The sequence below is a fragment of the Erpetoichthys calabaricus genome, chromosome 10, assembly GCF_900747795.2.
Source record: "Erpetoichthys calabaricus chromosome 10, fErpCal1.3, whole genome shotgun sequence".
In the NCBI taxonomy this organism is placed as follows: domain Eukaryota; kingdom Metazoa; phylum Chordata; class Cladistia; order Polypteriformes; family Polypteridae; genus Erpetoichthys; species Erpetoichthys calabaricus.
In genome coordinates this window covers 146,552,414-146,578,650 of record NC_041403.2, presented here as the reverse complement: position 1 = coordinate 146,578,650, position 26,237 = coordinate 146,552,414, and the positions used below count along the sequence as shown (strand labels likewise).

The following is a 26,237-nucleotide window of genomic DNA, read 5'->3' as shown; positions in this document are numbered from 1 at the left end:
TCAGGCTGTCACACAACTAGAAAATGAATTGCTTTAAATGGAGTTCTTAAAAAAGCTCTTGCAAGGCGCTCCAGTCAGAAAAGTGCACTCTGATTGAATTTAATGAAGTCATTATTAAAAGATGATAAAAGCCTAGCCCCACATCCACACATTCGCCATAATTGTTAGTAATGCACACTGTTTCCACTTTGTTTGGTTTTGAAGTTATGAGGCAACAAATAAAGTAGAGTGATAATTAAAATGAAAAAGATCTATGTCCTTTGTAGTAGTAATAATAATAACAATAATAATAATAACAATAATAATAATAATATGGGTGTTTTGTGTCTCATTTGTAGAAGAATTTCTTTCTAGACTTATTTTTTGGACCACTTATTCAAGCATTTTCTGAATCAGCTTAATTCAGTTTAGGGTAGGGGTGGATGGAGTCTGTCTTAACAGCACTGTGCACAAGGAAATAACTTATCCTGGCTACCAAACCATCACTGAGCATATTCACTCTCACACTAGGGCAGCCTGACCGGTACATTTTTGGGATAAGGAAAGAAAACCAAAATGCCTAGAGAAAGACAGACACTAAGCATCCAGTCTTCACAGCTCGTTTAATGTAGTATATTCTCCTACATAATCTGGATATTATAGGTCCTGCTGTTTCTGGATGTAGAAGGAGCCTTTGTCACCATTAAGTGTGGATGTCTATTTGGGTTGCTCTATTCTGGTCAAGGAGCCTGAGAAAGGTGTCCTCTGTCGCAAATGCTTTTTGCAATGGCTACTGAACCACTAGCTATCCACCTCTGGAAGCTGTCAGAGATGGAGGGAGTTATGGGGCAGATGGGATTGGGGTGTGTTGAGCAGAAGATATCTCTTGATGTACATAACATCTTGCTTTATTTGTATGCCATTACTATTCAAATTGATAGGCAGATTTCAAAGGATTTCTGGATTCTGAGTCAATTTGAACAAAATTGTCCTTTTCCTGTTAATTCTCTTGCACACTAAAACAGGCTAGTTCACTTTTTGTCGATTGTCAGAGCATTTTAAATGCAGAGTATCACTCTAACGCAAGGCTGGGTATTCTAATTGAGTCTCCTACGGCTGTAAGGCCGCAGAACGAAGCACGGCACCTCCATTTTACCCTCTATTTGGTATTTCTTTATATTCTATGATTCTGCTGTAATTCTTTGTTTTTTCAGGCAGAAAAGGCCAGATTTACATAGACAGCAATGGTCAGTGAGACGTTCCATGACTGGGATTCAAGTTCTGAGGAGGATGTCCTCAACATTAATGTAGGTGGCCTCAAGAGAAGCCTCTGCTCCAGTACTCTGAAAAAGTTTCCTGACACCCGACTTGGCCGGCTACTGTCTTGTGATTCGGAGGAATCCATCCTTCAGATCTGTGATGACTATGATGTTACAGAGAAGGAGTTTTACTTTGACAGGAACCCCGGTCTGTTTCCGTATGTGCTGCACTTTTACCAGACTGGGAAACTTCACATTGTGGAGGACCTCTGTGTCTTCTCATTCTGCCAAGAGATTGAATACTGGGGGATTAACGAATTCTTCCTTGACACATGCTGTAGTTACCGATATCATGACCGAAAGCTAGAGGATCATCACAAGAGCTGGGATGAGGAGAGTGATGTCAGTAGTATTGACACCTCTGTGGATGAAATTTCTGACTTGAATAAGGACATGCAGCACTTCCATGATGTACGCTGTGGGAATGTTCGCAAACGACTTTGGTTAACCCTGGAGAATCCTGGCTACTCTATTCCCAGCAAGCTCTTCAGTTTTTTGTCCATTAGTGTGGTGATCACGTCCATCACAACTATGTGCATCAATAGCATCCCAGAGTATCAGATACTTGATGAGGATGGTAAGGTGCAGGAAGACCCCACGTTACAGATCCTGGAGTATTTTTGCATTTGCTGGTTTACCTTTGAAGTTTTTGCTCGCATGCTTCTGGCACCTAACACGAAAAAGTTCTTTCTACACCCACTTAACATCATTGATATTGTATCTGTGCTTCCTATTTACTTCACACTGCTGTTTGACATGACAGTGGGGAGTGACTCAGAGCTGGGGAACTTAGGAAAACTTGTTCAGGTCTTGCGACTGATGAGGATATTTCGAGTGCTGAAACTGGCAAGGCATTCAACTGGTCTGAGGTCACTGGGGGCAACTTTAAAGGTAACATAAATCATGTGCATTGGTGCTGGGGATTCCACTAATTTTAGTCCAGGTGTTTTCTTTCTTTAATCCTATTTCTAAGGTGTTTGGTTCTGCAAATTTCATCATGTAATAATTCTTTTTAGGAACAACCTGTCAAGGAGAAAACAATAGAGTGATGCTTGGTAATTTAAAAATAGCTAACCTAGCATAATCAGAGAGGCAGAGTGCAGAGACATCACTTCCTAATCACTTCAGATTGAATTTTGTTTGGTTCCTGGAAGCGAGACATTATTCTGATTACAGCCATCAAAGTTCATATCATTATTCTCTGAACCTAGTGTTTGAAAAATTGTATCAGATCATTTTAAATAACTGTAAGGAGTTTCATGTCGGAATGCAGTAGACATCTTTCTTTAGATTTAATGATACGAGAGTAAAACATTTAGCCCTTTTATTATTTTTTGAGCGTGATATTAGTTGTTATGATCACAGGCCTCATAATGGTGAATAATGTGGCTTACACTTTGGTGCAAAAAATCTCATTTCTTACAGATTGTGGTTGGACTGCATCCTAGTACTGAGGGTTCTCATGGAGCGCAAAAGCGAACGTCAGGAGAGTTTCTTTGCAGCCTTTGTCAGTTTTTGTAAAGCATTCGACTCTGTTGATCGAGCTGCCCTGTGAGACATCCTGAGGGTTCGCGGGATCTCCTCAAGGTTGCTGGATATCATGGCCGGCCTGTACACTGGTACTGTGAGTGCTGTGCAGAGTGGAGGCAGGACCTCTGCGTTTTTCCCAGTTGATTCTGGGGTTCGTCAGGGGTGTGTTCTGCTCCTACTCTGTTCAATGCTTATATGGACTGGGTGTTGGGCAAGATCATGGGGTCCATCGGCTGTGGGGCATCTGTTGGTGAAGAATGATTCACGGATCTTGACTTTGCTGACGATGCTGTGATCTTCGTGGAGTCAATGGAGGCTCTGATCGGGGCGCTCGAGAGACTGAGCGAGGAGTCTTAGTGTCTGGGCTTGCGAGTGTCCTGGATAAAAACCAAGATCCAGGCCTTTAATGACCTCTTGGGCACATCCATCAGCAGTGTGTCTGTTTGCGGAGAGAGTGTCGACCTTGTCGAGAGGTTTACTTACCTTGGCAGTGACATTAATGTCTCTGGTGACTCTTCCTGTGAAGTCAGTAGGTGGATTGGGAGAGCATAGGGGGTGATGAGGTCGCTGGAAAGGGGTGTGTGGCGCTTCTAATATCTATGCAAAAGGACGAAGGGCCAAGTCTTTAGAGTCCTGGTGCTTCCTGTCTTGCTATATGGACACTGGATGCTATCCAGTGACCTGAGACAAAGACTGGACTCCTTTGGTACTGTGTATATCCGGAAAATCCTTGGGTACCGTTGGTTTGACTTTGTGTCGAATGAGCGGTTGCTCATGGAGTCCCGAATGAGGCACATTACCTGCATTGTGAGGGAGCATTAGTTACGGCACTATGGCCATGTGGCTCGTTTCCCAGAGGGTGATCCTCATTGTTGAGGACCCGAGTGGCTGGACCAGGCTAAAGGGTCACCCACGTAACACCTGGCTGCGTCAGATAGAGGGTCACTTCCGGAGGGTGGGACTGGACCGCATGTCCGCCTGGGGGGTTGCCAACTGGGATCCCGACTTGTTTCGTTGTGTAGTGGGTGCAGCAATGCACTGTACCAGTGAATGCTCCCCAACTTGACTTGACTTGACTTGTGGTTGGAGACATTTATCAAAGGTAATTATAGTCTCAAATAAGTCAAATTTAGGACATCAGACATTACTTTACGAGGTGAGACACAAAAATAACCAGATTGGTAAAAAAAAAATATTTATTGATGAATTACAGCTTTCTAAACATTGTCACCTTCTATATACTCCCCCTCCTGATCTCTACACCGCTCCATACGTATCTTCCATTGATTGAAACAGTGCTGGAAGTCTACTTGCTTGAGGCTCTTCACTTCATTCATTGAAGAAAAATGTGTTCCCTTCAGGTCACTTTTGATTTTCACGAACAAGTAAAAATCACAGGGAGCTAAATCGGCTGAATAGGGAGGATGATCGAGGACAGGAATGTTTTTGTCAGTCAAATACTGCTTTACGGAAAAAGAGAACATTCGTGAGAAATGTGACATTAATTCGCTGTTCAATTTTTTCACCCGACATGGCAACTCATGTAGCGATTGTTGTGCAAATACTGACTGTGCTATTCACAGGATATACAGTACCTAGCCGGTTGGTGGTTTGAGAGGGCGTGTAGGAGGCGATATAGTTCTATGATTCACATCTGGACCACCTCCAGACGGTTTTCCAGGAAAGCCCCAAGCCCAGTCCGGTTATTTTTGTTTCTCACCTCGTATATTTTGGTTAGCTCTCATATAGAAAAAAAAAGTCTTTTAAGAAAACAACTTGAGGATTACCCTGTGAAAACAAAAATATATTTGTGGTATTCTTCAGAATAAGCAGGTTGAGAAAGACTTTTGCAAGTTGTGCACCTTGTAGAGTAAAGGTAGTCTAAGGTCTTGCTGGTGTTGATTTTAACTAAGCTACTGTATTGGTGTTCATGGAAAACAAAATTATATTTTGTGTCACTATTCTTGAACTTTGCATGTGAATTTACAAACAGCCATCGGAAGAAGTATATACATCAAATTAAGACATGTAATTGAGTTTGCTGCTGTCAAAACACTAGATTTGTGAAATATTTAGCTTATTTTAGGTATCTGCAAAAACAAGCATTTTGGAGTAAACTACAAATGAATTCAAATCTAAGCAACACATTTTAAAATGCATTATGGTATTATTGAACTCACATATCAACAAGATGAACTTTCCCTATTAGCGCAGTAGTTTTTGTACTGAACAAAACAATTTCTCTTTTATCCTCCAGCTAAAAAAAATGATCAATTTTTCAACCTGTCTGGCCTTTCTGCAGTGGTTGTTCTTCAGAATTGACTTGTTAGTATTAAAGTAACAAGAAACTATTTTTTATAGTTTCTTTCACTTTGAACAAACATCCTACAGCATGTTACGTGCACAGTTCAGTTTTTAACATTTTTTTTTACAACTGGAGCAAAGGCAGATAAAATATCCCTTCACAGTAACACTGCAGGTTTGGGTTACATCCGTCTCTTTTCAAGCCAGACACAAACAATGATAACACTTTCAATTTCAGTCTACATTTGATGAAAGCAGGTTTTATTCTGTTCATAAGATATTATTGTGGGATTAGGAGTCCCAAGCACTAAAGAATCCCAAAAGCATTTCCAAAAATGCCCACTAGACAGGGGGACCTCCCATCAACCATCTAGACACAAAAAGAACCTTGAAGAATCTTTGTAAAATAAAAGATTTTTAACAAAAATGCTCTTTCATAATACTGTGAAGCTCCAAAGAGCACAAAAGGCGTATGGTGCCTATAAAGGCAATTCCAAAAGAAAATTGCCAATACAGTGTATCCAAAGCAAAGAGACATAAACAGGTATAAGACTACAGAGTGCACACTCCATTAGAGAGTGTTAATGCAGGATGTCATTCAAAATAAGTTGACTTCAGATTTGAAGATAAACCCTACACTGGTCAACAAGCATTTTGCTACTGGGACTCTTTCACCTTTACTTTAACAAATTTCACATGCTGACTCCAAATCTGAAAACCGTTTTCGTCCAGCACGTCCCATTTTTTAGTTATGATGTTCCAGGTCTTGGACAACTAGGGTGACTGGACAGTAAAGGTGATGCGTTTCAGCATTTATGAAATACGTTTGGTCTCGAGAAAAGTGAAGCGAAAATTAAGGAAGGTGTTTTTGTTGGCCCTGAAATCCGTGAACCGATGCTTGACGATGAGTTCAAAAGGAAACTGAAGCCCATGGAATCAGCACCTTCATTCGTGCAGGTTGTCCAGAATTTTCTTGACAGTCACAGAGCAGAGAATTATACTGAGCTTGTGGAGAATATGCTGAAAATATATTAGCTTACAGGAGCCAGAATGTCACTGAAGACGCATTTTTTACATTCTCTTCTCGAGTTTTTTCCACCAAATCTAAGCGATGTCAGAAATAAGCATGGGGAAAGATTCATCAAGATATAAAGGTGATGGAAAACTGATATTGGGGAAAATTCACTCCGAGCATGATGGGTGACTACTGTTGGTTCTCGTAAAGAGAGACGGATGTGCTGTACAAGTGCAAAATCGAGTGCCTCCAACATTTTTGGGCACGCTGACCTCACTTTTATATTGAGGTAAATTGACATAAATATGCTTTAACGTGTCTCTGGTATCGTCTTCTGGTTTGTTTTCAGAATAAACACATCAAAACAATTCTGGCGTGACAGAGTCGAAATTCCAGATATCGTGTTGATATATTGATATTCAAAAGTGTCAAAACGTCAATGATGTGTATTTCAAAAACCTGACATGCTAGCTTAATTCCGATTTCATATATGAAACCAGTGTAAAAAATTTAATTAAGAGATGCTCTGAAGTTCCCAGAAGCAAACAAAAAATATTTTTTTGTAGACCAGTGATTATGTTATATACATTTTTGAAATGCGCTCACTCTCATGTGCACTGTATTTTGGCTAATTTAAAACTAATCTGTGTGATAAACTATAAAGAAGTATATGGTCGATGCCAGAAGTGAATACGTTGGGCCATATAGTAGTTTACCCACTGCTTTTCATGTCATGTAATCATGATGTCCACCCATGTCAAAAGCAGGGCGGACTACAGAGATAGCAGGGGTGACTAACTCTGATTGGGACGGTTACTGAGGCTGTAGCTTTTCACTTCAACCCTTCTCTTAATTAATGGCCAGTTTTTGCTGTTAATTAACTTCTTTTGCTTTCATTTTAATTGAATTGCTATTTAAGATGCAGACCTCTTATTTGTTTCTTTTTTCCTTAATTATCAGCTCAACAATAATAAGATACAAAATGAGCCAACGTCTGACCAGCACCCTGTGTCCATCATACAAAATCTGAAAAGGGTGAAGGTCTCAGTAATGTGGAGATGCTCAGGTCACCAACACATTGCACTGGTGCTCTTAGAAAAAAGAAAAATCAGCAGACGAGGAAATGTCAGCTGTTGAAGAATGAGAGCGACAACAAGCCATGGAATTAAATAACGAATTTAATTAAGAATAAGAACTGCTTCTGATTAAGACACTGGCTGGAGTGAAATCAATTGGAGTTTGAGGCCCCGAATTAGCTGGTTATCTTTTAGCTCATCTCACATCTCATTTTTGTTTGGTTGCCGTTTACTGAAAACTGAAGCAATTCAGAGGACCGCGTCTTAAAAAACAAGACAAGTCAAATGAAGAGAATAGAAGTCAATTAATAACAAAAACTGGTTACTAATTAAGGAAAGGGTGAAAATGAAAACCTGCAGCCACTGTAGCGCTCCAGAATCAGAGTTGGAGACCCCTGATATACACAATGCGTGTTATTTTAAAATTGCCTTAATAACCATTGGAACTTTGCAAAACTTTAGCAAAACTTATTCACACATTTTCTTAATGGCAGTTAGTTTCCAGTGCTTATCTCTGTATGTCCATTTGACATTCTCTGCTCCAATCCTTGACCATACCTTATTTAGGTTTTAAAAATATAGTGGAGAAGTCTTTAAAAAAATGTTTGTGCTTTCTCAGGCAAGTTGTACCTGTGGATGTAACCTTGAAGCCCGACACTTAGCTGGGTAGATATATCCGTCCCATTACACAGGTACTAAAAGTGAAATCCGGACCCACTGGTGCCTGCTGCAGGTCGTACCCAAATCTACCCGCACCGCAGTTTGTACTCGTACATTAATTCACACTACAGTACACCCATTTAATAGATTTTCACATCCTGATGCTGTACAACTATTTGTTGTTACATAGCAATAAACAAAATAACAGTCACTGGTAAAGTGCAGGTGGTTATGTCCCAATATATTTTATTTGGAGCATGTGTTCAAATCCCAGCCCAGCTGCTGATTGTATTAAGATAGCCAAGAAAGCTAACGCACGGTTTTCTCCCCCATCCTTTAGTGTCGATCGGCGACACTAAAAAGGCTCGTGATGAGTGAATGCGTGTGCCTCGTAGACTGGTACCCTCCTCTGCCATCTCACTTCTTGTGTGGTGCCTCCTAGAAAGAAGCACTGTGTGGATTTAAGTAAAACAGAACCAAATATATACTTAAAATGTGAGAGGAAATCCCAAAACCACGTGATGCAAGAAAAGGGTGTGTGACAGGAAAACCAAAATCTATATGATACACTCAGATATGTCCAAGACACAAAATCCTCATTGTTCAGTGTCTTTAATACATTTTCCCGAACAAATTATGACTGTGGGTGTCAGGCAATGCCAAACCCATATCTGTGGAAAACTCACGGTCACAAATGGTGCCTTGTTTCAGTGGTTACCACAGAAAAGTCTAGGAAGATGTAAATCTGAATATTCTCAAAATCAATCTTTCTGTTCTTTTTCTTGGAATAATCCATTTTCTTTTTTACTCAGCTTTGTCAACGTGAACTTTAAAATTCCTGGGAGACCATTTACAAGCTAAGCAATGCACTCTTTCTATTTCCGTGCTCTCCTTAATGGCCTCTCCTAGAATTTTTTTCAAGAATACCAACGTGAATTTAGATTGATTTGCAAAGTCTAAGCTTTCAGGAATTCCAAGTAACTACTCACATATTTTTTTTCTTCTTCTACAGTCCTCAGAATCTGTAAATCTATTCCAAAAATGTAACGGTGCTCTGATCTGTTGCACTCGCCACTAGTTTGTTCTATTTAGTGTATGATGTTAATATGTATTTTATTTTGGACACTATTTTTATCCATTTTACTGTTCATTTTTCACAATTTTCACAACATTAAGCTAAATATCTCAGTTCTTTCTTCTCTGTTTATTATTTGTATAATGGATGTAAGGAATCTTTTCTGTAGGTCGGGCTAGAACTTGAGCCACTGCAGGACATACGTAGAATATACCCCCTTCTGCAATTGTGGCACCAAGCACTTCAGGGCCTGCATCATGGCCTATATCCACTTTGTCCTTGTCCATCTCTCCTTGTAGATAAGCGTATCACGTCACTCTTTCTAGTTATTGTCATCGAGTGGGAGAATGGCACAGACCAGAAATATGAAAAGTTAGAATTCAACAAAAGAGCCCACAATGGCACAACCTCAATAATGAGTCTCAAATGATAAGAAAATTGCCTTGATGGGTGAAAGTTATCTGTCCTTGGTGCTCAACTTTGACAAACAATGGAGCTCCATCTTGCAGTTAGCTCAGTCATCTTTCTGGGGTTGGCACCCTGCCTGGGATTGGTTCCTGCCTTGTGCCCAGTGTTGGCTGGGATTGGCTCCAGCAGACCCCCGTGACCCTGTGTTCGGATTCAGCGGGTTGGAAGATGGATGGATGGATCTTTCTGGGGAGCCCAAGTTTTATAGCACTCCGACTGGAAGAAGCAGAGTCAGTTTCCCTCACAGGGGGTCTTCTCAGAGCTGTGGAGGGGAAAGGAGAGGACAAGGTCAGCGACAGCACCAACCCTCTTCCCAGGGTGGTATGATATAATAATAATAATAATTCATTACATTTATATAGCGCTTTTCTCAGTACTCAAAGCGCTATCCACACAGGGAGGAACCGGGAAGCGAACCCACAATCTTCCACAGTCTCCTTACTGCAAAGCAGCAGCACTACCACTGCGCCACCTGTGAGGACATCCGGATATACATCCGAGGAGCTCAGAAGGTGCATGACACTCTTTAGAAACTTACAATTGTGGGGTCATATTGTGCTTTGTGCTGTAGACAACTTTATCAAATGTATTATAATGCACAGAACTGTATCTTATATATTTTGAGAATAACTGTTTAGCAAACTCAAGAATTATTGTGAGGAAGAATAGACTAGAAGATGTAAAATGCACCAGAATTGTAGTCAAAAATGCAGGTAGAGTTGTAACTGTAAAGAAAAAAATATCAATACTCAAAACCAGAAGGCAAAGCAAAAATCAAGTAGTTTAAAACCTAACAGTAGGACCTACTTGAAAAGAAACCAAAGTAACACTAAATCCTTTGAAAGAGTCGATATGTGTATCCACTGTAGGATAGTGAGAAAATCGATTACAATACAATATCATTTTGTATAGCCCAAAATCACACAAGAAGTGCCGCAGTGGGATTTAACAGGCCCTGTCTTTTCATAGCCCCCCCAGGCTTGACTCTCTAAGAAGTCAAGAAAAAACTCCTAAAAAAAATGACTGTAGGAAAAAAAAAAAGGAAGAAACCTCTGGAAAGGCAATTCAGAGAGAGACCCCTTAAGTTGGGAATGCAGTGGGTGTCAAAAAAAGGGGGTACATACAATACAATACACAGAACAGAACACAGTAATCCTCAATAGAATACAATAGTAATAGCACACGTACAGAGCAAAATGACGAATGCCACCATATTTATATTGTCGAATCCCGTGACATCGCTAGCACAACCAAAGTGATCGCATGACATTACTTGAATCCTCTCATAAATACTGAAAGCAAGATGTTAAAAAATAAATCCTTTTCAATTCAAGTGGAAACAAAAAAAACTACCGGATATACTCGCATATAAGTCGGGTCTTGAAACCCGAAAAATCGATCATAAAATTAGACCCCCGCCCGTTCAAAAATGCGACCCTTCTCACACAAGTTTCTCAGACACATCAAATTTTGTTGCAGCAGCGCAGTTACCAATTTCTTTCGCCACTTCAATGACTTTAAATTTAAAACCAGCTTCATATTTTGTTCTGATCGAACGCTCCATCGTAGATAAGGGATGCTCTTATGCTAAAGGTGTATGAGGGTGTGAGACAGGAAAAACACAAAACAGTGCAAACGTCGCTTGGGAATAGTTTGGGTATTACCGTGTGGTCACGTAGGCACAATATGTAGAAACAAAAGGCCGTGTGCTCCGTGGTTACTGTCTCAGGGGGGTGTTAGCATATCATAATCTCTTGGACCAATAGCGTGAGTTTACTGCATTCGACTTACAGGTGCTGGTCATAAAATTAGAATATCATGACAAAGTTGATTTATTTCAGTAATTCCATTCAAAAAGTGAAACTTGTATATTAGATTCATTCATCACACACAGACTGATGTATTTCAAATGTTTATTTTTTTTAATGTTGATGATTATAACTGACAACTAATGAAAGTCCCAAATTCAGTATCTCGGAAAATTAGAATATTGTGAAAAGGTTGAATATTGAAGACACCTGGTGCCACACTCTAATCAGCTAATTAACTCAAAACACCTGCAAAAGCCTTTAAATGGTCTCTCAGTCGAGTTCTGTAGGCTACACAATCATGGGGAAGACTGCTGACTTGACAGTTGTCCAAAAGACGACCATTGACACCTTGCACAAGGAGGACAAGACACAAAAGGTCATTACTAAAGAGGCTGGCTGTTCACAGAGCTCTGTGTCCAAGCACATTAATAGAGAGGCAAAGGGAAGGACAAGATGTGGTAGAAAAAAGTGTACAAGCAATAGGGATAACCGCACCCTGGAGAGGATTGTGAAACAAAACCCATTCAAAAATGTGGGGGAGATTCACAAAGAGTGGACTGCAGCTGGAGTCAGTGCTTCAAGAACCACCACGCACAGACATATGCAAGACATGGGTTTCAGCTGTCACATTCCTTGTGTCAAGCCACTCCTGAACAAGAGACAGCATCAGAAGCGTCTCATCTGGGCTAAAGACAAAAAGGACTGGATGCTGCTGAGTGGTCCAAAGTTATGTTCTCTGATGAAAGTAAATTTTGCATTTCCTTTGGAAATCAAGGTCCCAGAGTCTGGAGGAAGAGAGGAAAGACACAGAAACCACGTTGCGTGAGGTCCAGTGTAAAGTTTCCACAGTCAGTGATGGTTTGGGGTGCCATGTCATCTGCTGGTGTTGGTCCATTGTGTTTTCTGAGGTCCAAGGTCAACGCAGCCATCTACCAGGAAGTTTTAGAGCACTTCATGCTGCTGATGAACTTTATGGAGATGCAGATTTCATTTTCCAGCAGGACCTGGCACCTGCACACAGTGCCAAAGCTACCAGTACCTGGTTTAAGGACCATGGTATCCCTGTTCTTGATTGGCCAGAAAACTCGCCTGACCTTAACCCGATAGAAAATCTATGGGGTATTGTGAAGAGGAAGATGCAATACGCCAGACCCAACAATTCAGAAGAGCTGAAGGCCACTATCAGAGCAACATGGGCTCTCATAACACCTGAGCAGTGCCACAGACTGATCGACTCCATGCCACGCCGCATTGCTGCAGTAATCCAGGCCAGAGGAGCCCCAACTAAATATTGAGTGCTGTACATGCTCATACTTTTCATGTTCATACCTTTCAGTTGGCCAACATTTCTAAAAATCCTTTTTTTACATTGGTCTTAATTGATATTCTAATTTTCCGAGATACTGAATTTGGGACTTTCATTAGTTGTCAGTTATAATCATCAACATTAAAAGAAATAAACATTTGAAATACATCAGTCTGTGTGTAATGAATGAATCTAATATGCAAGTTTCACTTTTTGAATGGAATTACTGAAATAAATCAACTTTGTCATGATATTCTAATTTTATGACCAGCACCTGTATATGACTGACATTATAAAATACCAGAAATTATATAGTAAAGTCAAGCCCTTACTTATCCGCAGGAGACCTTAAACGCGAGTACAGTATATCTTCCAATAGTAGCCCCGGCATTTATTCAAAAAATTATTTGGACGGCCCGGCATTTAAAAGAGACTGGCGGTTGTTGGAGACTGGCTATTATTCGCCTCGCAGATGGAATGGTGATGGGTAAACGGGGTTCATTTGGCAGTAAAATACGGTATGGTACCGTATTTACTGCCACAAAATGTAGGCAACAACAGCCAATACAACCCCTTCTTCCCTGGTCAAAGGTGAGGATTAACTTGTCAAAGATGGCATTTTCATGTTCTTCCCGCCCCTTCCACCGACCTCTGCCCTCCCTGTGGGGTTATGATTGACGTGGAGACGAAAGGGCAAAATGTACACAAAAAAATTTCGTTTTCACTTTCTCCTTTCTTCGATAGCATCCAACGACAAAACATTTTTGACACGAAAAGGTACTTACCGTATGATTCACTGCAGGAGGGCGGTAGCCCAGGTGGTATGAAAAGAGGATTAGCGTACGGAAAAGGCGGTGGGTCATTGGAGATCGGCGTTTACTACAGACCGGCGCTTAAAGGAGACCGGCTACTATTGGAGACCGGCGTCTATTTGTCGCGACATCTCTTCAAACCCGGCGTTTATTGGAAACGGGCGTCAATAAGAGCCGGCCACTACTAGAAGATATATGGTATATATGGTAGTTATAAGAATATAATCCTTGACGTAAAAAACAAACTAAAATTATACATCCAAAAAGAAGAAATAATACTACAATAACAAAATTGAAGCACAGCTGCCAAACAAGAGTTGTCTTAAGTGTCCAAACTTGACAAATGGACAAAAAAATACTTTCTAGAAAAATGAATATCAATCAGCAATCTTTAGAATCATTTCAGGGCAAATCTGTGTGTTTGAATGTACGTGTAGTTAGGCAGGCACTCGATGATTCAGGCACCGGTCTGTTAATAGAGCAGTGTGCAGCTGGAGAAGGGTGTAGCTATTCATTGAGCATTCAGTGCGGCAGGTCTGTGTCTCGTCATCTCAGCAAGGCAGCTTTGCATTCCTGTGTGTACCCAGCTTGATACACACTACAGGACAAACCCAGGATTGATATCATTTTGAGATAAATGATCTTAATCTCTTAAAAGCTGGATCGATTTAACCTTAAAATAGTTCCATGATATACTGCAAGATGCAGCACAATAATAAAAATACCCCTGCAGACAACATGACAGTATCTTTGCTTAGAGCTTTATGGGTGACAGAGATTTTCCCACTAAAGTAAATTAGAGTCTTTCAGTCGCCACATAAAAGTAATACATTAATCAGCTTGACTGCTGCGATTACTGCTATTTTATATAGACAATAAAGCACCATCCCCAGAGAGAAACAGAGACAGTGCTGAGTTAATCTGGAAGGTGAAAACTTGAATATACATAAGGAGTAAAAGAAGGAAGGTAGTGATTGGCATTCTCTGTTTTAAACAAGCAAAACACTTTCATATAGTGCCGGTTTGTAGCAATTCCTACTGTTTTCATAAGTAGAGGTAGACAGCGTACATTGATATGCCATAATTGGGGCACACGCACAGTAAATGACTTACTGAGTGGCACAGAGTGAGTTAGAAGTGGGACTAAACCAGCAGCCTAGAGGGTTTAAAAGTCCAGGGTCCTCAGCCACCATAACACGCTGCTTGGAGAGGAAACGTTTTAGTCAAGCAGTCGCAGGAAATAAAGGGAAATCTCAGTTAAGAAGAGACGTGATTTCCATTTTCTTTAGGTCTCATAACTCACTTAACAACAAACTGGGTGTGCTACGTTACAGTGCATTCGGAAAGTACTCAGACCCCTTTACTCTCTGCACCCTTTATTCTGTTTTGTAGATTTCATTTTAAATGGATAAATTTGCCATTTTTGCCCATCAGTCTACCCATAATCACAAAGTGAAAACGTTTATTGAAAATCAAAAACTGAACGCTCTTATTTATATAAGTATTCAGACCCTTTATTCAGCACTTTGTAGAAGCCTCTATTGCAGCAATTACAGTTTTGAGTCTTTTTGGGTAAGTCTTTACATGCTCTGCACACCTGGATTTGGGCAGTTTATCTCATTCTTCCTGGCAGATCCCCTCAAGCTCCATTAGACGGAACTGGAAGTGTCTGTAAACTGCCATCTTCAGATGTTCAATAGGGCTTTGTCTAGGCCACTCAAAGACATTCAGAGACTTGTCCCAAAGCTACTTCAGCCTTGTCTTGTTTGTAGGCCTCAGGTTGTTGTTCAGCTGAAAGGTGAACTGTCACCCCAGTCTGCACTACTGGACTTCAAGGACCTCTCTGTATTTAGCTGTATTTGTCCTTCTCTCAATTCTGACCAGTCTCCCTGTTCCTACTGCTGAGAAGAACCCCCTAGCATGAAACTGTCACCACCATACTTCACTATAGGGATGGTATTAGGCAGGTGATGAGGAGCGCCTGGTCCTCACCTAAGATAGTGCCTGAAGTTCAGCCCAAAGAGTTCAATCTTTGTCTCATCAGGAGAAAGAATCTTTTGCCTCATACTGCCAGTGTCCATAAAGCTGTCTTTACTCAAGCGTGAACTCTGTTTATTCACTGTACCATAAAAACCTGTTTGATGGAGTGCTGCTGAGATGGATATCCCTCCAGCAACTTCCCCATCTTAGCAGAGAAAGGACATATGAAGTTCTGTTTGATTGACCATTGCCTTCTTGATCACCTTCCTTCCTGACAAAGTCTCTTCTTGCCTGGTTACTCAGTTTTTCTGGACAGCCAAGTCTAGGAAGAGTCCTGATGCTTCCAAGCATCTTCCATTTCATAATTATTGAGGTCACGGTGTTCCTGGAAACCATCAAAGCTTTAGAAGTAGTTTTATACTGCAGTCCTGATTTATGCCTCACCATGACTTGATAACAGAGGTCTACAGAATGATCCTTGGACTTCATGGTTGGTTTTTGTGCTGATATTCACTGTGAGTTGTGGACCTTAAATCCACAGGTGTGTGCCTTTCTAAATGACATCCAATCAATTCAGTTTGCCAGAGGTGGACTCCAATCAAGTTCTAAACACGTCAAGTAGAATTAAAGCAAACAGGATCCACCTAGCCACAACTTAGAAAGCCACAGCCAAGGGTCTGAATACTTATAAGAATGAGGGACTTCAGTGATTTAGTTTTAATAAATATGCAGTCTTTTCTGGAAAGTTTTAATTACTTATTATTGGTTAGATTGATGTAGATTGAGGGGCAAAAGTGGAAAACTTATCAATTTAAAATTAAATCGATAGCACAATAAAGTGTGCAGAAAATGAAAGGGTCTGAATCCACTGTAAAAACGTTAACATCAACAGACGAAAAATTCAGCGTTATTAAACAACTTAGAGTTTAGTACAAGAACTCCAGGACACTGCTGTTATCCAAAGAGCTGCAACAAGCTGGCTATGTGTGAGACTTACAATGAATTGGTCACCCATCCAAAGTAACTGAACACAACCTTGAACTAGACTAGAAGGTCAAAGGGTGTATAAAGACTATTATATTGGATTCGGTGTATTCAAATATGGATCACATCCTGTTAGATATGCCCTTAGAACTGTATAACGTATATCATATAATATATGCAGTAAGGGTGGCGTGGTGGCGCTGCTGCCTCACAGTAAGAAGAATGGGTTTTCACGGCCCTTGTGCTTTCTGCGTGAAGTTGGCATGTTCTCCCAGTGTCTGTCTGGGTCGTCTCAGGGGTCTCCAAAATCATGCTGGTTAGGTGATTTGGTGATTGGCCTATGGAATATGTGTGTTCACCTTGAGATGAGCTGGCACGCTTTCCAAGGATTTTTGTAGCCTTGCGTCTCATGCTTGCAGTGACAGGCTTCAGCTGCCCTAAGACCCAGCTCTGGATAATCGGGTTTGGAAGATGGATGGATGGATGGATGGATGGATGGATGGATGGATGGATAATACATTAATAATAAATCACATTATGTACATTCACATAGAGTATAGGAATATCTGTATATGTTGACTTTTTTGAAATTATTGTTATTATAATATATTACCTTTGTGAACTGGGATTAGAATTCGGCCATTGTCAATGTAGTGACATAAAAGGCTACTAAAGGAGGTTGGCAGCAGGATGGCCATCTGGCTTTAAAAGCTTCTACTTAATCATCCCCAAAATTTGGGAGGCAGCCAGCCCAGCAGAGTGAGAAAGGGAAAGAGAAAAATTGCTGTTGTAATATATATTTTGTGGTTTTTGCAGTCTTTCCGGTCCTTCATGCACTTAATCTTTATATATAATACGCTACCATGGCTGTCCGTTTGTCTGTCCAGGATTTTAAATCACTTGTAGCTCACAAACCGTTTGACGAATTGACCTGAAATTTGGTACACATATACTACCTGACGTCTACTGTCCACTTTCGGGGTGATGACTGACCTCCAGGGTTATTCCTCTTTTTATTTTTATTTTATTTTATTGTAGAATCAACTGTCGGCAGTAGCCATGCAGCGCATGAGTGCAGGCACCGTTCTCATCCATACCACCTTCGCTGTCACTTCCCCTACCTCTTCATATCTTAAATCATTCTTGAGGCAGATTGAAGACTTAAGTGAAAAATTAAGGAAAACGTACTAAGTAATTGCAACACAAACACTGACTTGATCAGTTTTAATGTGAAAAGATGTTGACAAAAGAAGAGAAGAAACAGGCTGCTAGGGTGAAGAAAAGAAGAGCTGCTCAGGAAGCAGCAAGCGCATCAACCTCTGAGCACACGAATGTTAAACGTACAGAGAAAGAGGATGAAAACTAGGAATGATGAAGTCAAGTGGATTCACTGCACGTTATTGTAGTGCGCCGTTACTGGTGATGTATAATTTAAAGCAAGCTAAAATAAAAACATTGACTTAATACCAGTTGGCAACAAAGTGGAGCAAATTTTTAAATTCCGGTTAATGCAGAACAGCATCTGATCTCAAGGGAGCAATCAGCCCTAGACAGGTGCAGGAAGTACAGGTTGAGTGTCCCAACTGGAATCCGAAATGCTTGGCACCAAAAATATTTTGGATTTTAGAAATTTTTGGATTTTGCATACACATAATGAGATATCTTGGGGATACACATAATCAAGGAGAGAAATGCAGCCAAACCAGCTAAATGTTTATAATAATACATATCATCGAGCCATTATTACAATGTGTGTTGGTGAGAAAAACATATTAAACCTCGAAAGTGTTGTGTACAGACTGTATTTTAGTTCTATTTTAACGGGTCCAATGCTACATATTTGCACCAAAATATTTTTTTTTTGGTTTTTCATCAGTTTATATCGACTACCTGTTGTCATTACTCAGGGAACTGGCCAACCTTCACTCCGCCATGTCAACTGTGCTGCAAGTCCTTATCTGACAGGTGAGGTGCTACATCCAGCTTTTGTATGGTGTGGGTGAACATACATAAAAATAACAGGTTTTTGTCAACATATAAAAGTGTCCGGTTCTCCTAATATAATCAGAGCAACTAACAGCATTCATAATGCGAGGACAAAGCAGCGTTTGTTAACCGTAATCAATGACATTCAATTAATGTACAAGTCAACTGCATTGTCAGTATGAGTTTTGAGGCTGTGTTCACATATGCAAAAATACAAGCTGATTGTGATTTATAAAGGGTAAATTGTGTAAAAGTGAGTGTACACCAGGTTTTATGAAATATATTTTTTTGTATATGCATATTCTCATCCCCGTGACCCTGTGTTCAGATTCAGCGGGTTGGAAAATGGATGGATGGATATTCTCATGCTTGGATCTAAGCAAGGTTTTCTAAGTGAGACTGCAGGTGTAGAATTTTCCATTTGTGGCGTATGCTTTTTTTTAATATGGGTGCCGTACATCACTTTTAAACTTGTGTTGTCATTTCACTCAACCCAGGCAGCATATTGAATCCATCCCGCTTGAAGGTGCGTCACAGGAGACAGACCCGGGAATACTTCCGGTGCCAGGGTGATTGCCCGATCGAAGTACTTCCGGGTCACACAGAAGTTCCTCATCACAGAAGGGAGCTTGTTTCCCTGCAATGCCTTTTTGCGGCACCCCGTAACCCCAGCAGGGCTGCCCTGCCAGACTACATTTCCCAGAATGCCGTGCTAACTTCCCACAGGGCACCAACAACCAGGGCTGCTGCCATCTAGCCTGCTGAGGGAATAAAAAACCTCTAGCGATATCTTCTCTTTTTAATGGGCTCTCCATCCACCCTTTTTGGTCCTTCCTTCCGGGTTTTCTTATGGCCAGCCCACGTGGCATCTACAATACATATTACACAAAAAAACATTAACTTTGCCAGCTTAAATGTCGTATCAATGATTCCGTTATTTAACAAGTCAGCTAATTTATTAATGTGGGATTGAACATCTACGGCATTTGTGAAACCACACTAAACCAAGACGTCCAAAGGATTAGCGTTCACGGTACCAAGCCAGCAAGGAGCTATGACAATTATGGAATGAAATCAAACACAGAAGGAAGAAACACTAGACTCCCTTTAATAGAGGAGATGAATGACAGATGGGGCAGCCAGCAATGACAAAAGGGTCAACATAAATAAATAAATAAATAAATGTTTGCTTTCTTACCTTAACCCTTTATGCACCTGTGCCCAGGTGCTTCAGCTAATGAATGAGTCAGGGCAGCACAGAGCACTGAACTGTCGGTCCACAGCTCCACTGTCCAGGGTTCTCTTGATGGTACGGACATGGCTTGTATTGATTTTGGACATCATCCTCATGTCTGTTTGGGGTTTTCTCAGGTCACTACACTTTCTAAATTGGTCTAGATTGAGGTGGTGTGGGTGAATAAGTGAGTTTACCCAGTGATGGACTGGCATCTTATACACGTTTGGTTGTTCCTTTGCATCCTATGTTGCTGGGAAGGCTCCCGTTTCCATCAATAGTGAACAGAATAAGAGTTTTCAGGAAATTAAAGAATGAACGTACATAGAGCAAGTTAAGAGTAATGCAAGTGGACTATATAATCAAGTAAACGAGAGAACTGTCTTCTTTATATAGTATTTTGTATTGTATATACAGTACAAGATGCTACTTCCTGCCAGTTAATACATGTAATGTAATTTAACTTTGTATAAATATAAAATATGAACCGAATTTATTCTAGGAACAAAATAATGTGTTGGTTATTTTATTAAAGACACATGAACTCCAACAAAATGACGCAAGTCATTAGGGCAGATTTAAGAGCCCATGCTTTTTAGCATCGTCTTGACTTATCTAACTTATAATAGATAAAATATAGAAAATGAAAGAGATATGAAATGATAGGATTTGGTGAAAACAACACCTATGTAATTTAAATCCATCTTATGAAACATACACATTTCACAAAAAGAATAAAATGTTATCCCTCACTGTACGCACTGGGCAAAAGAACAGTGGTGCAACCTGACAATTCAAACGTCATTTTAATTCGGATGCGACCAGAAGCGTGGAGCTGACCCACACCGTCACAATCCCAAAGCTCTTGATTCTCCACAGGAAATAAGAACCCTTTGCTGAGGCTTTTTGATGATGCAGGTAGTATTGACTGACAGTAAAAGGCAGTTGATGATCTGGACATCCCAGAACCTGAAGGTGTCGGGACACACAAGCCATTGATCCAGAGTGGAGCATGACAGCCTTTTTGTTTGTTACTGAAGTCAACAATGACCTCCTTTGTTTTGTCGACATTCAGGTAGAGGGTGTTGTTACTGCACCATACAAGCAGATCTTTTACCTCCCTCCTGTAGTCAGGCTCATCATTGTCACCGATGAGGCCAATCACAGTAATGCTAGTGAACGTGATGATGCTCTTGTCCTCATGTTTTGCTACACGGTCATAGCGGGACACAGGGTTGTCTGTGGGCACAGCAGTCGAGGACTGGTAGTCCATAATCACCTGTAGACTTTTCCACAGTCAATGTGATTCACTGCCCCCAGTTTTATTTCCCAGCCTGCTTCTGTGCTGAGTCTTTGCCACTTTGATCGAATAAGCAGGTGAGAAAATGGATGGATGGAATTCATTTTCGATTCTGTGTTACCTACAAGTAGCATTTTCAACTACTTTAGCATTTTTGCAAGACCTTGTAATTAAAAAAAACCTGCAATACTGCAGTGAATGATTTGTGTTTTGCTGGCAATCTGCTCCGTGTCTGCTTGTTTCAGTTGCACAGTCCAGTTACGCAACACTTTCATAACACATTAGCCAAATCAAAGTTTCTCGGTCGTAATGCATCAATCTTCATTTGCCCTGCAGACTCGAAGGGTGATCTTCCTAGTCTTTTCTGATTAAAGTACTCAGGCACTCACTCCATCACTCTTCAAGTGTCTTTTCATTATTTGGAAACTCTGCATGTCAGTTTGGCACAGCTATAAAAACTCAAAGCACTGGTTTGTAATACTGAGTCCATAAATCCATATAACTGAGAGGGACAGCACAGGAGTTAGCATCACACCTTTGGGCACTGTCCGTATAAAGTTAGCATATTCTCCCAGTATCTTCACTGTTTCTTGTCTTTTTTGTTGGTATTCCAATTTCCCTCCACATCCCATAGGTTAGGAGACATCATCGCTGAAAGAGCAGGCACTGGCTTGACAGATCTAAAAATATTGCTTATAATATCTTATATATATAAACGTCTACGCGTGGAAGTGTGTGTGTGTCCGGCCCGGAAGTGAGCGGTGGAATCGGGGTGAGGAAACCGAAAACTCGCTTAGCTGTTAATAATGCAAGTGAGGCGAGCACGTCTGCAAAACGAAACCTCCAAATAAAGACAAAGTCACTTAGCCGCTAACATCGGCAAAATGGTATCCCTTTTACTTTTCCTCCTGCCACTAATACACTAGCGGGGCAAGCACATCGGCAAAACGAATCCTCCTAGGAGAGAGATGCCCAGAGTAGTTCCTTTAAATTACCTGACATCTCTACATTTCAATTTTTCTTCTGATGATTTCAATAGTTTTTAGGACCCCAAGCTTTTTACAGCATGGGCTTACACAGCTAGAATGAATATAATTCCATATCTTTTAACCATTCAATTAAAAAAAAAACTGTTACATTTATCATTAAACAATATAAAACTTCTTAAAATCCATAACAGGATAAGTGTCTGTGTGTCTGTCTGTGTGTCCGTCTGGTTGCTGTCAACCTTGTCATTACAAAAATGGTGCATCACCAACATTTGTAGTAATAAAATGCCTTGCATTTGTCATTCCAACAGATCCATCCATCCATCCATTTTCCAACCTGCTGAATCCGAACACAGGGTCACGGGGGTCTGCGGTAGCCAATCTCAGCCAATCCAGGTGTGGCGGAAGTGCCGACGTCCAGGGCTTCACAGGTGTCCGGGCGCCCCCTTGCCGGTGACCACTGGCCCCTATAGGGTTGAGCTTCCATGTTCCATTCCCGTGGCCCCCATACAAACCAGGGCGGCTGCCCTCTCCTGGTCCGGAGGAGGCGTAGTTCCTCTCCCGGTCCTCCCAGGTGTCCCGGTTGGGCACCACCCCCAGCCGCCCGCCACACTGCATACTCCATAATCTGATGGAGCTTTTTTGAGTTTTGGTTTGTCAGACTATTAAACCAGGCAATGAAACTGAAAGTGATCACAGACTGGATCAGACTGCGATAAAAGGACAACATGAGGTCCTTGTCTACTTTAAATAGTTTGAGTTTATGGAGGAGAAAGAAGCACTGGTTGCATTTAGAGAATAATTTACCGTAAAAATAAAAAAAAGGTGACAATATTTTTAGGTCTACAGTATAACTTTGTAGTAAATAACTGTTTTTTCTTTACAACAAATTCCAACAGAAGGGAATGTTTAACCGTAACCAGAAATCCATGCACTGTAATAAATATGCCAATCAATAAACCATTAGAAAGTATTGTCAGGATCAAACCCCAGTACGCAGTTTGCATCAGTAAAGTAACAACAACCAATAGCAAACAGGTATCATTTAATTATACACATTGACAACAATTCAATGTTTAAGGAAGTTACGGCACATTGTCTGGTGGAGAAGTAAAGTTTGCTTTTGTGGTGTCCTACAGGTGTGCCAGCTCGTCAAACACAACCCACCATAAATCAGCTTCCATAACCTCAAAAAACCTTCAGCATGCAAAGGGAAAAATACGTCTGCTAACTTTGTTGACGTTTTTTTTCCGTAACGTGCAAAGGTATGCGGTTCACCAGGAACATTATGGTATGCAAACATCGTAACTTCGGTGTTACTGAAGCAGCACTTTACAGTTTTACATTTTACAGTTGTTTACTTCGCTATTGAACATTTTTACACCCTAAAATTAACAACGATTTTTTCAGTGTATTTGTAATATATCAGTAAACATTATGTAGCATATTTTGAAGGTAGAAAAATACCAATTTTATAGAACTTGGCTGTTAAAAATAATAAAATGTATTGTTTAAGATATATAGGTAGTTTTCAGTAGAACATAAGGTAACTTTCCTTTTTTTCAGAAAAGGTATTTTACTTTCACCATTTACAATATTTTTTACCATTAAATTTGCTGATTTTTTTTACAGTGTACATAACCTCCGGGACTGCACACCATACTATCCGTCATTGTATCATGGCAAAGGCAAAAGAAAATCGTGATGCCCAAGAGAAATCAGCATGGCACTGAAAACATAGCAAAATGATTTCTAATAACTGATGACATTTTCTACTGTAAAAATACATGCAAAAATCTGATACCGTGCCTCAATAAACATAATGGGAAGTAACCATTAATAAGCAAATTTGAGAATATATACATGGCGTAACATTCAGATGGGCAATGAAGGCACTGTAAGCCCTCAATGGACGGAGTTCAGCAGGTTGGCTCTAGAATCTTCTCAGTCCATTTTGGGGTCGTAGAGGCCAGAGGATATCCCACCCGGGCTGGATAAGAGGCTGAAAACAGGCAGGACTGTAGTTCATCACAAAGACCACTCTCACTGACACACGCACCATGTTCATATACAGTGACAGTTTGCAAGTGCCAGTTAGCAGAACCTAAATAAATAAAGCAGTTCAGTTTTAACAAATGTTAAAGAATAGCGGAAGTGAAAGGCAAACATAATCACTGTGAGTGACCATTATGGATATCAGGTGAATGTGGCACTCTGGTGGTAAATTATAGGGGGAGCAGATTTTCAAAGTCCCAAACCGGGACACTTGTGTAGCACGTATGACCACTTACGAAGCCCAGAGTCTGGGCGCTATACAGCTGAAGGCCCTGCTGTCACCCATGGAGTGTAGATTAGTGAGGGGCACAACAAGATTGCCAGAATCAGAGGACTTTAGTGGGCGGGCAGGCACATAGTGATGGAGAAGGTCACTGATGTAGTTTGGCGCGAGGTTATTTAAAGCTTTGTAGGTTATTAGTAGGATTTTGTATTCGATTCTGTAAGACACAGGGAGCCAGTGAAGATGGAGCAGGATGGGTGTGATGTGCTCGCTGCTGCTGGTTCGAGTAAGGACTCCTGCAGCTGAGTTTTCAATAAGCTGGAGCTGTGATATAAGATTAGAAGGGGCACCTGCCAGTAGGGAATTACAATAATCGATGCAGGATGTGATAAAAGCATGGACAAGTTTCTCAGCATTAGAGAAGGAGAGGAAGGAGCGAACATGGGATATGTTACGGAGGTGAAAGTAAGAAAGTTTCTTAATGTGATTTATGTGGGTGGAATAAGTGAGGGAGGAATCAAAAATGACACCAAGATTTTTTACAGTAGAGGCAGGTCTGATGAGATCACTGCCAAGATGGACTGGGAAGGAGCTCATTTTATTAAGTTGCATTTTAGTCCCAATTTGCAGGAGTTCAGTTTTATTGCAATTTAATTTTAAAGAGTTTCACTCCATCCAGGTTTTAATTTCACTAAGGCAGGTTGTGAGCTGAGAAAGCTCTGATGAAGTTCCACTTTTAACATTGAAGTAGAGTTGAGTATCATCTGCATAAAAATGATAACCCAATCCATAACTACGGATAATATAAGCATATAAATACAGAAAAGCAGAGGACCAAGGACAGAGCCCTGAGGGACTCCTTGTGTGACTAGCGCTGAGTTGGATCTGCTGTTGCCAAGACTAACAAAGTCTTGCCTATCAGTCAGATAGGACTTGAACCACTGGAGGGCAGTTCCAGAGATACTCAGCATGTTCTCCATTCTGGACAGTAGGATGTCATGTCTAACAGTGTCAAATGCTGCACTGAGGTCTAACAGAATTAATATGCTGGTTTGTCCAGAGTCTGCTGCCATAAGCAGATCATTGGTTACCCGTAGCAGAGCAGTTTCACAGCTGTGCCGCGCCCTGACACCAGACTGAAAGGGTTCCATCAAATTATTAGAGGTTAGGTAATTGTTGAGTTGGGAAGCTACAACACGGTCAAGAACTTTTGACAGGAAAGGTAAGTGGGAAATAGGCCGGAAATTGTTAAGATTGTCAGCATCAAGACCAGACTTTTTTAACATTGGGGTTACAGAAGCAATTTTAAAAGTGAGCGGCACAGAGCCAGTCTGCCCTCTTTGTTATTCCTTGTTGCGATGCTGTTTAAATATAGCACACGTTGTTAAGTAAGCGGGGTCCCAGCTTGAAATTTCATGCACGGTGTGGTTTGTTTCGGCAAAGCCATTTTTGTGTAATTATTTACTTGATAGGCAGTCTGTTGAACTGAATCAGGACATGTGATCACCCTAGTAATATTATAGGGTCAGTGAAATAGGCACACCTCAGGGTACGTCATTCATATCTACATAAAGTTTTGTTTTCTTGTTGTGTTTCAGAATTTTACACTTAAAAAGAGCATTTAAGTTGCAGTGGATTTCAGCTGGAATGTTTTTTGTTAGAGAATGTATTTGTGTACCACGGTGTTTCTCCTTGGATTTTCAAGCGATTTAACGTGTGGTCAATGAGCACGGGTCCAGCGTGAGGCTATGATCAATTAATAATAGATAGAAGAGTGGAATGCTTCGGTGGGTACTCGTGGTGGAGCGACAATTCATAGCCAGCTTTTCACCGACTGGAAGTTGGCAATAACAATATACTTACCATGCCTGCCTTTTTGCTGACCGGTGCCAGTCCATGGAAGAAAAACTGGCTTAAAGCATTGGGAGGTGTGGAATGTTGGTGCTCTAGTTCTTTCATTTGTAGTCAAACCGCTGAGAAGACTTTTGAAAGCAGAAACCAAGTACTGATGGAAATGTTTCCATGAGAGCCCAGTTGGACTTGCAGATGCTGGATAGACCGCTCGCCCATCCACCCGTGCAAACAGCCAGTGACAGTGAGTAACTTTCTACCTACTCTCATAGTCTGCTGG

At 40.8% G+C, this 26,237-nt stretch overlaps 1 protein-coding gene across 1 annotated transcript in view; it reads left to right on the top strand.

Moving 5' to 3' along the window:
* The window catches only part of si:dkey-43k4.5 (potassium voltage-gated channel subfamily S member 1), a 34,314-nt gene that overhangs the window by 4,982 nt on the left and 3,095 nt on the right, over window positions 1–26,237 (top strand). The window contains exon 2 of the mRNA XM_028812038.2: window positions 1,194–2,189. Within this exon, the coding sequence (XP_028667871.1) occupies window positions 1,224–2,189 (966 nt within the window). The 5' untranslated portion in view covers window positions 1,194–1,223. The remainder of the gene's footprint in view (window positions 1–1,193; window positions 2,190–26,237) is intronic.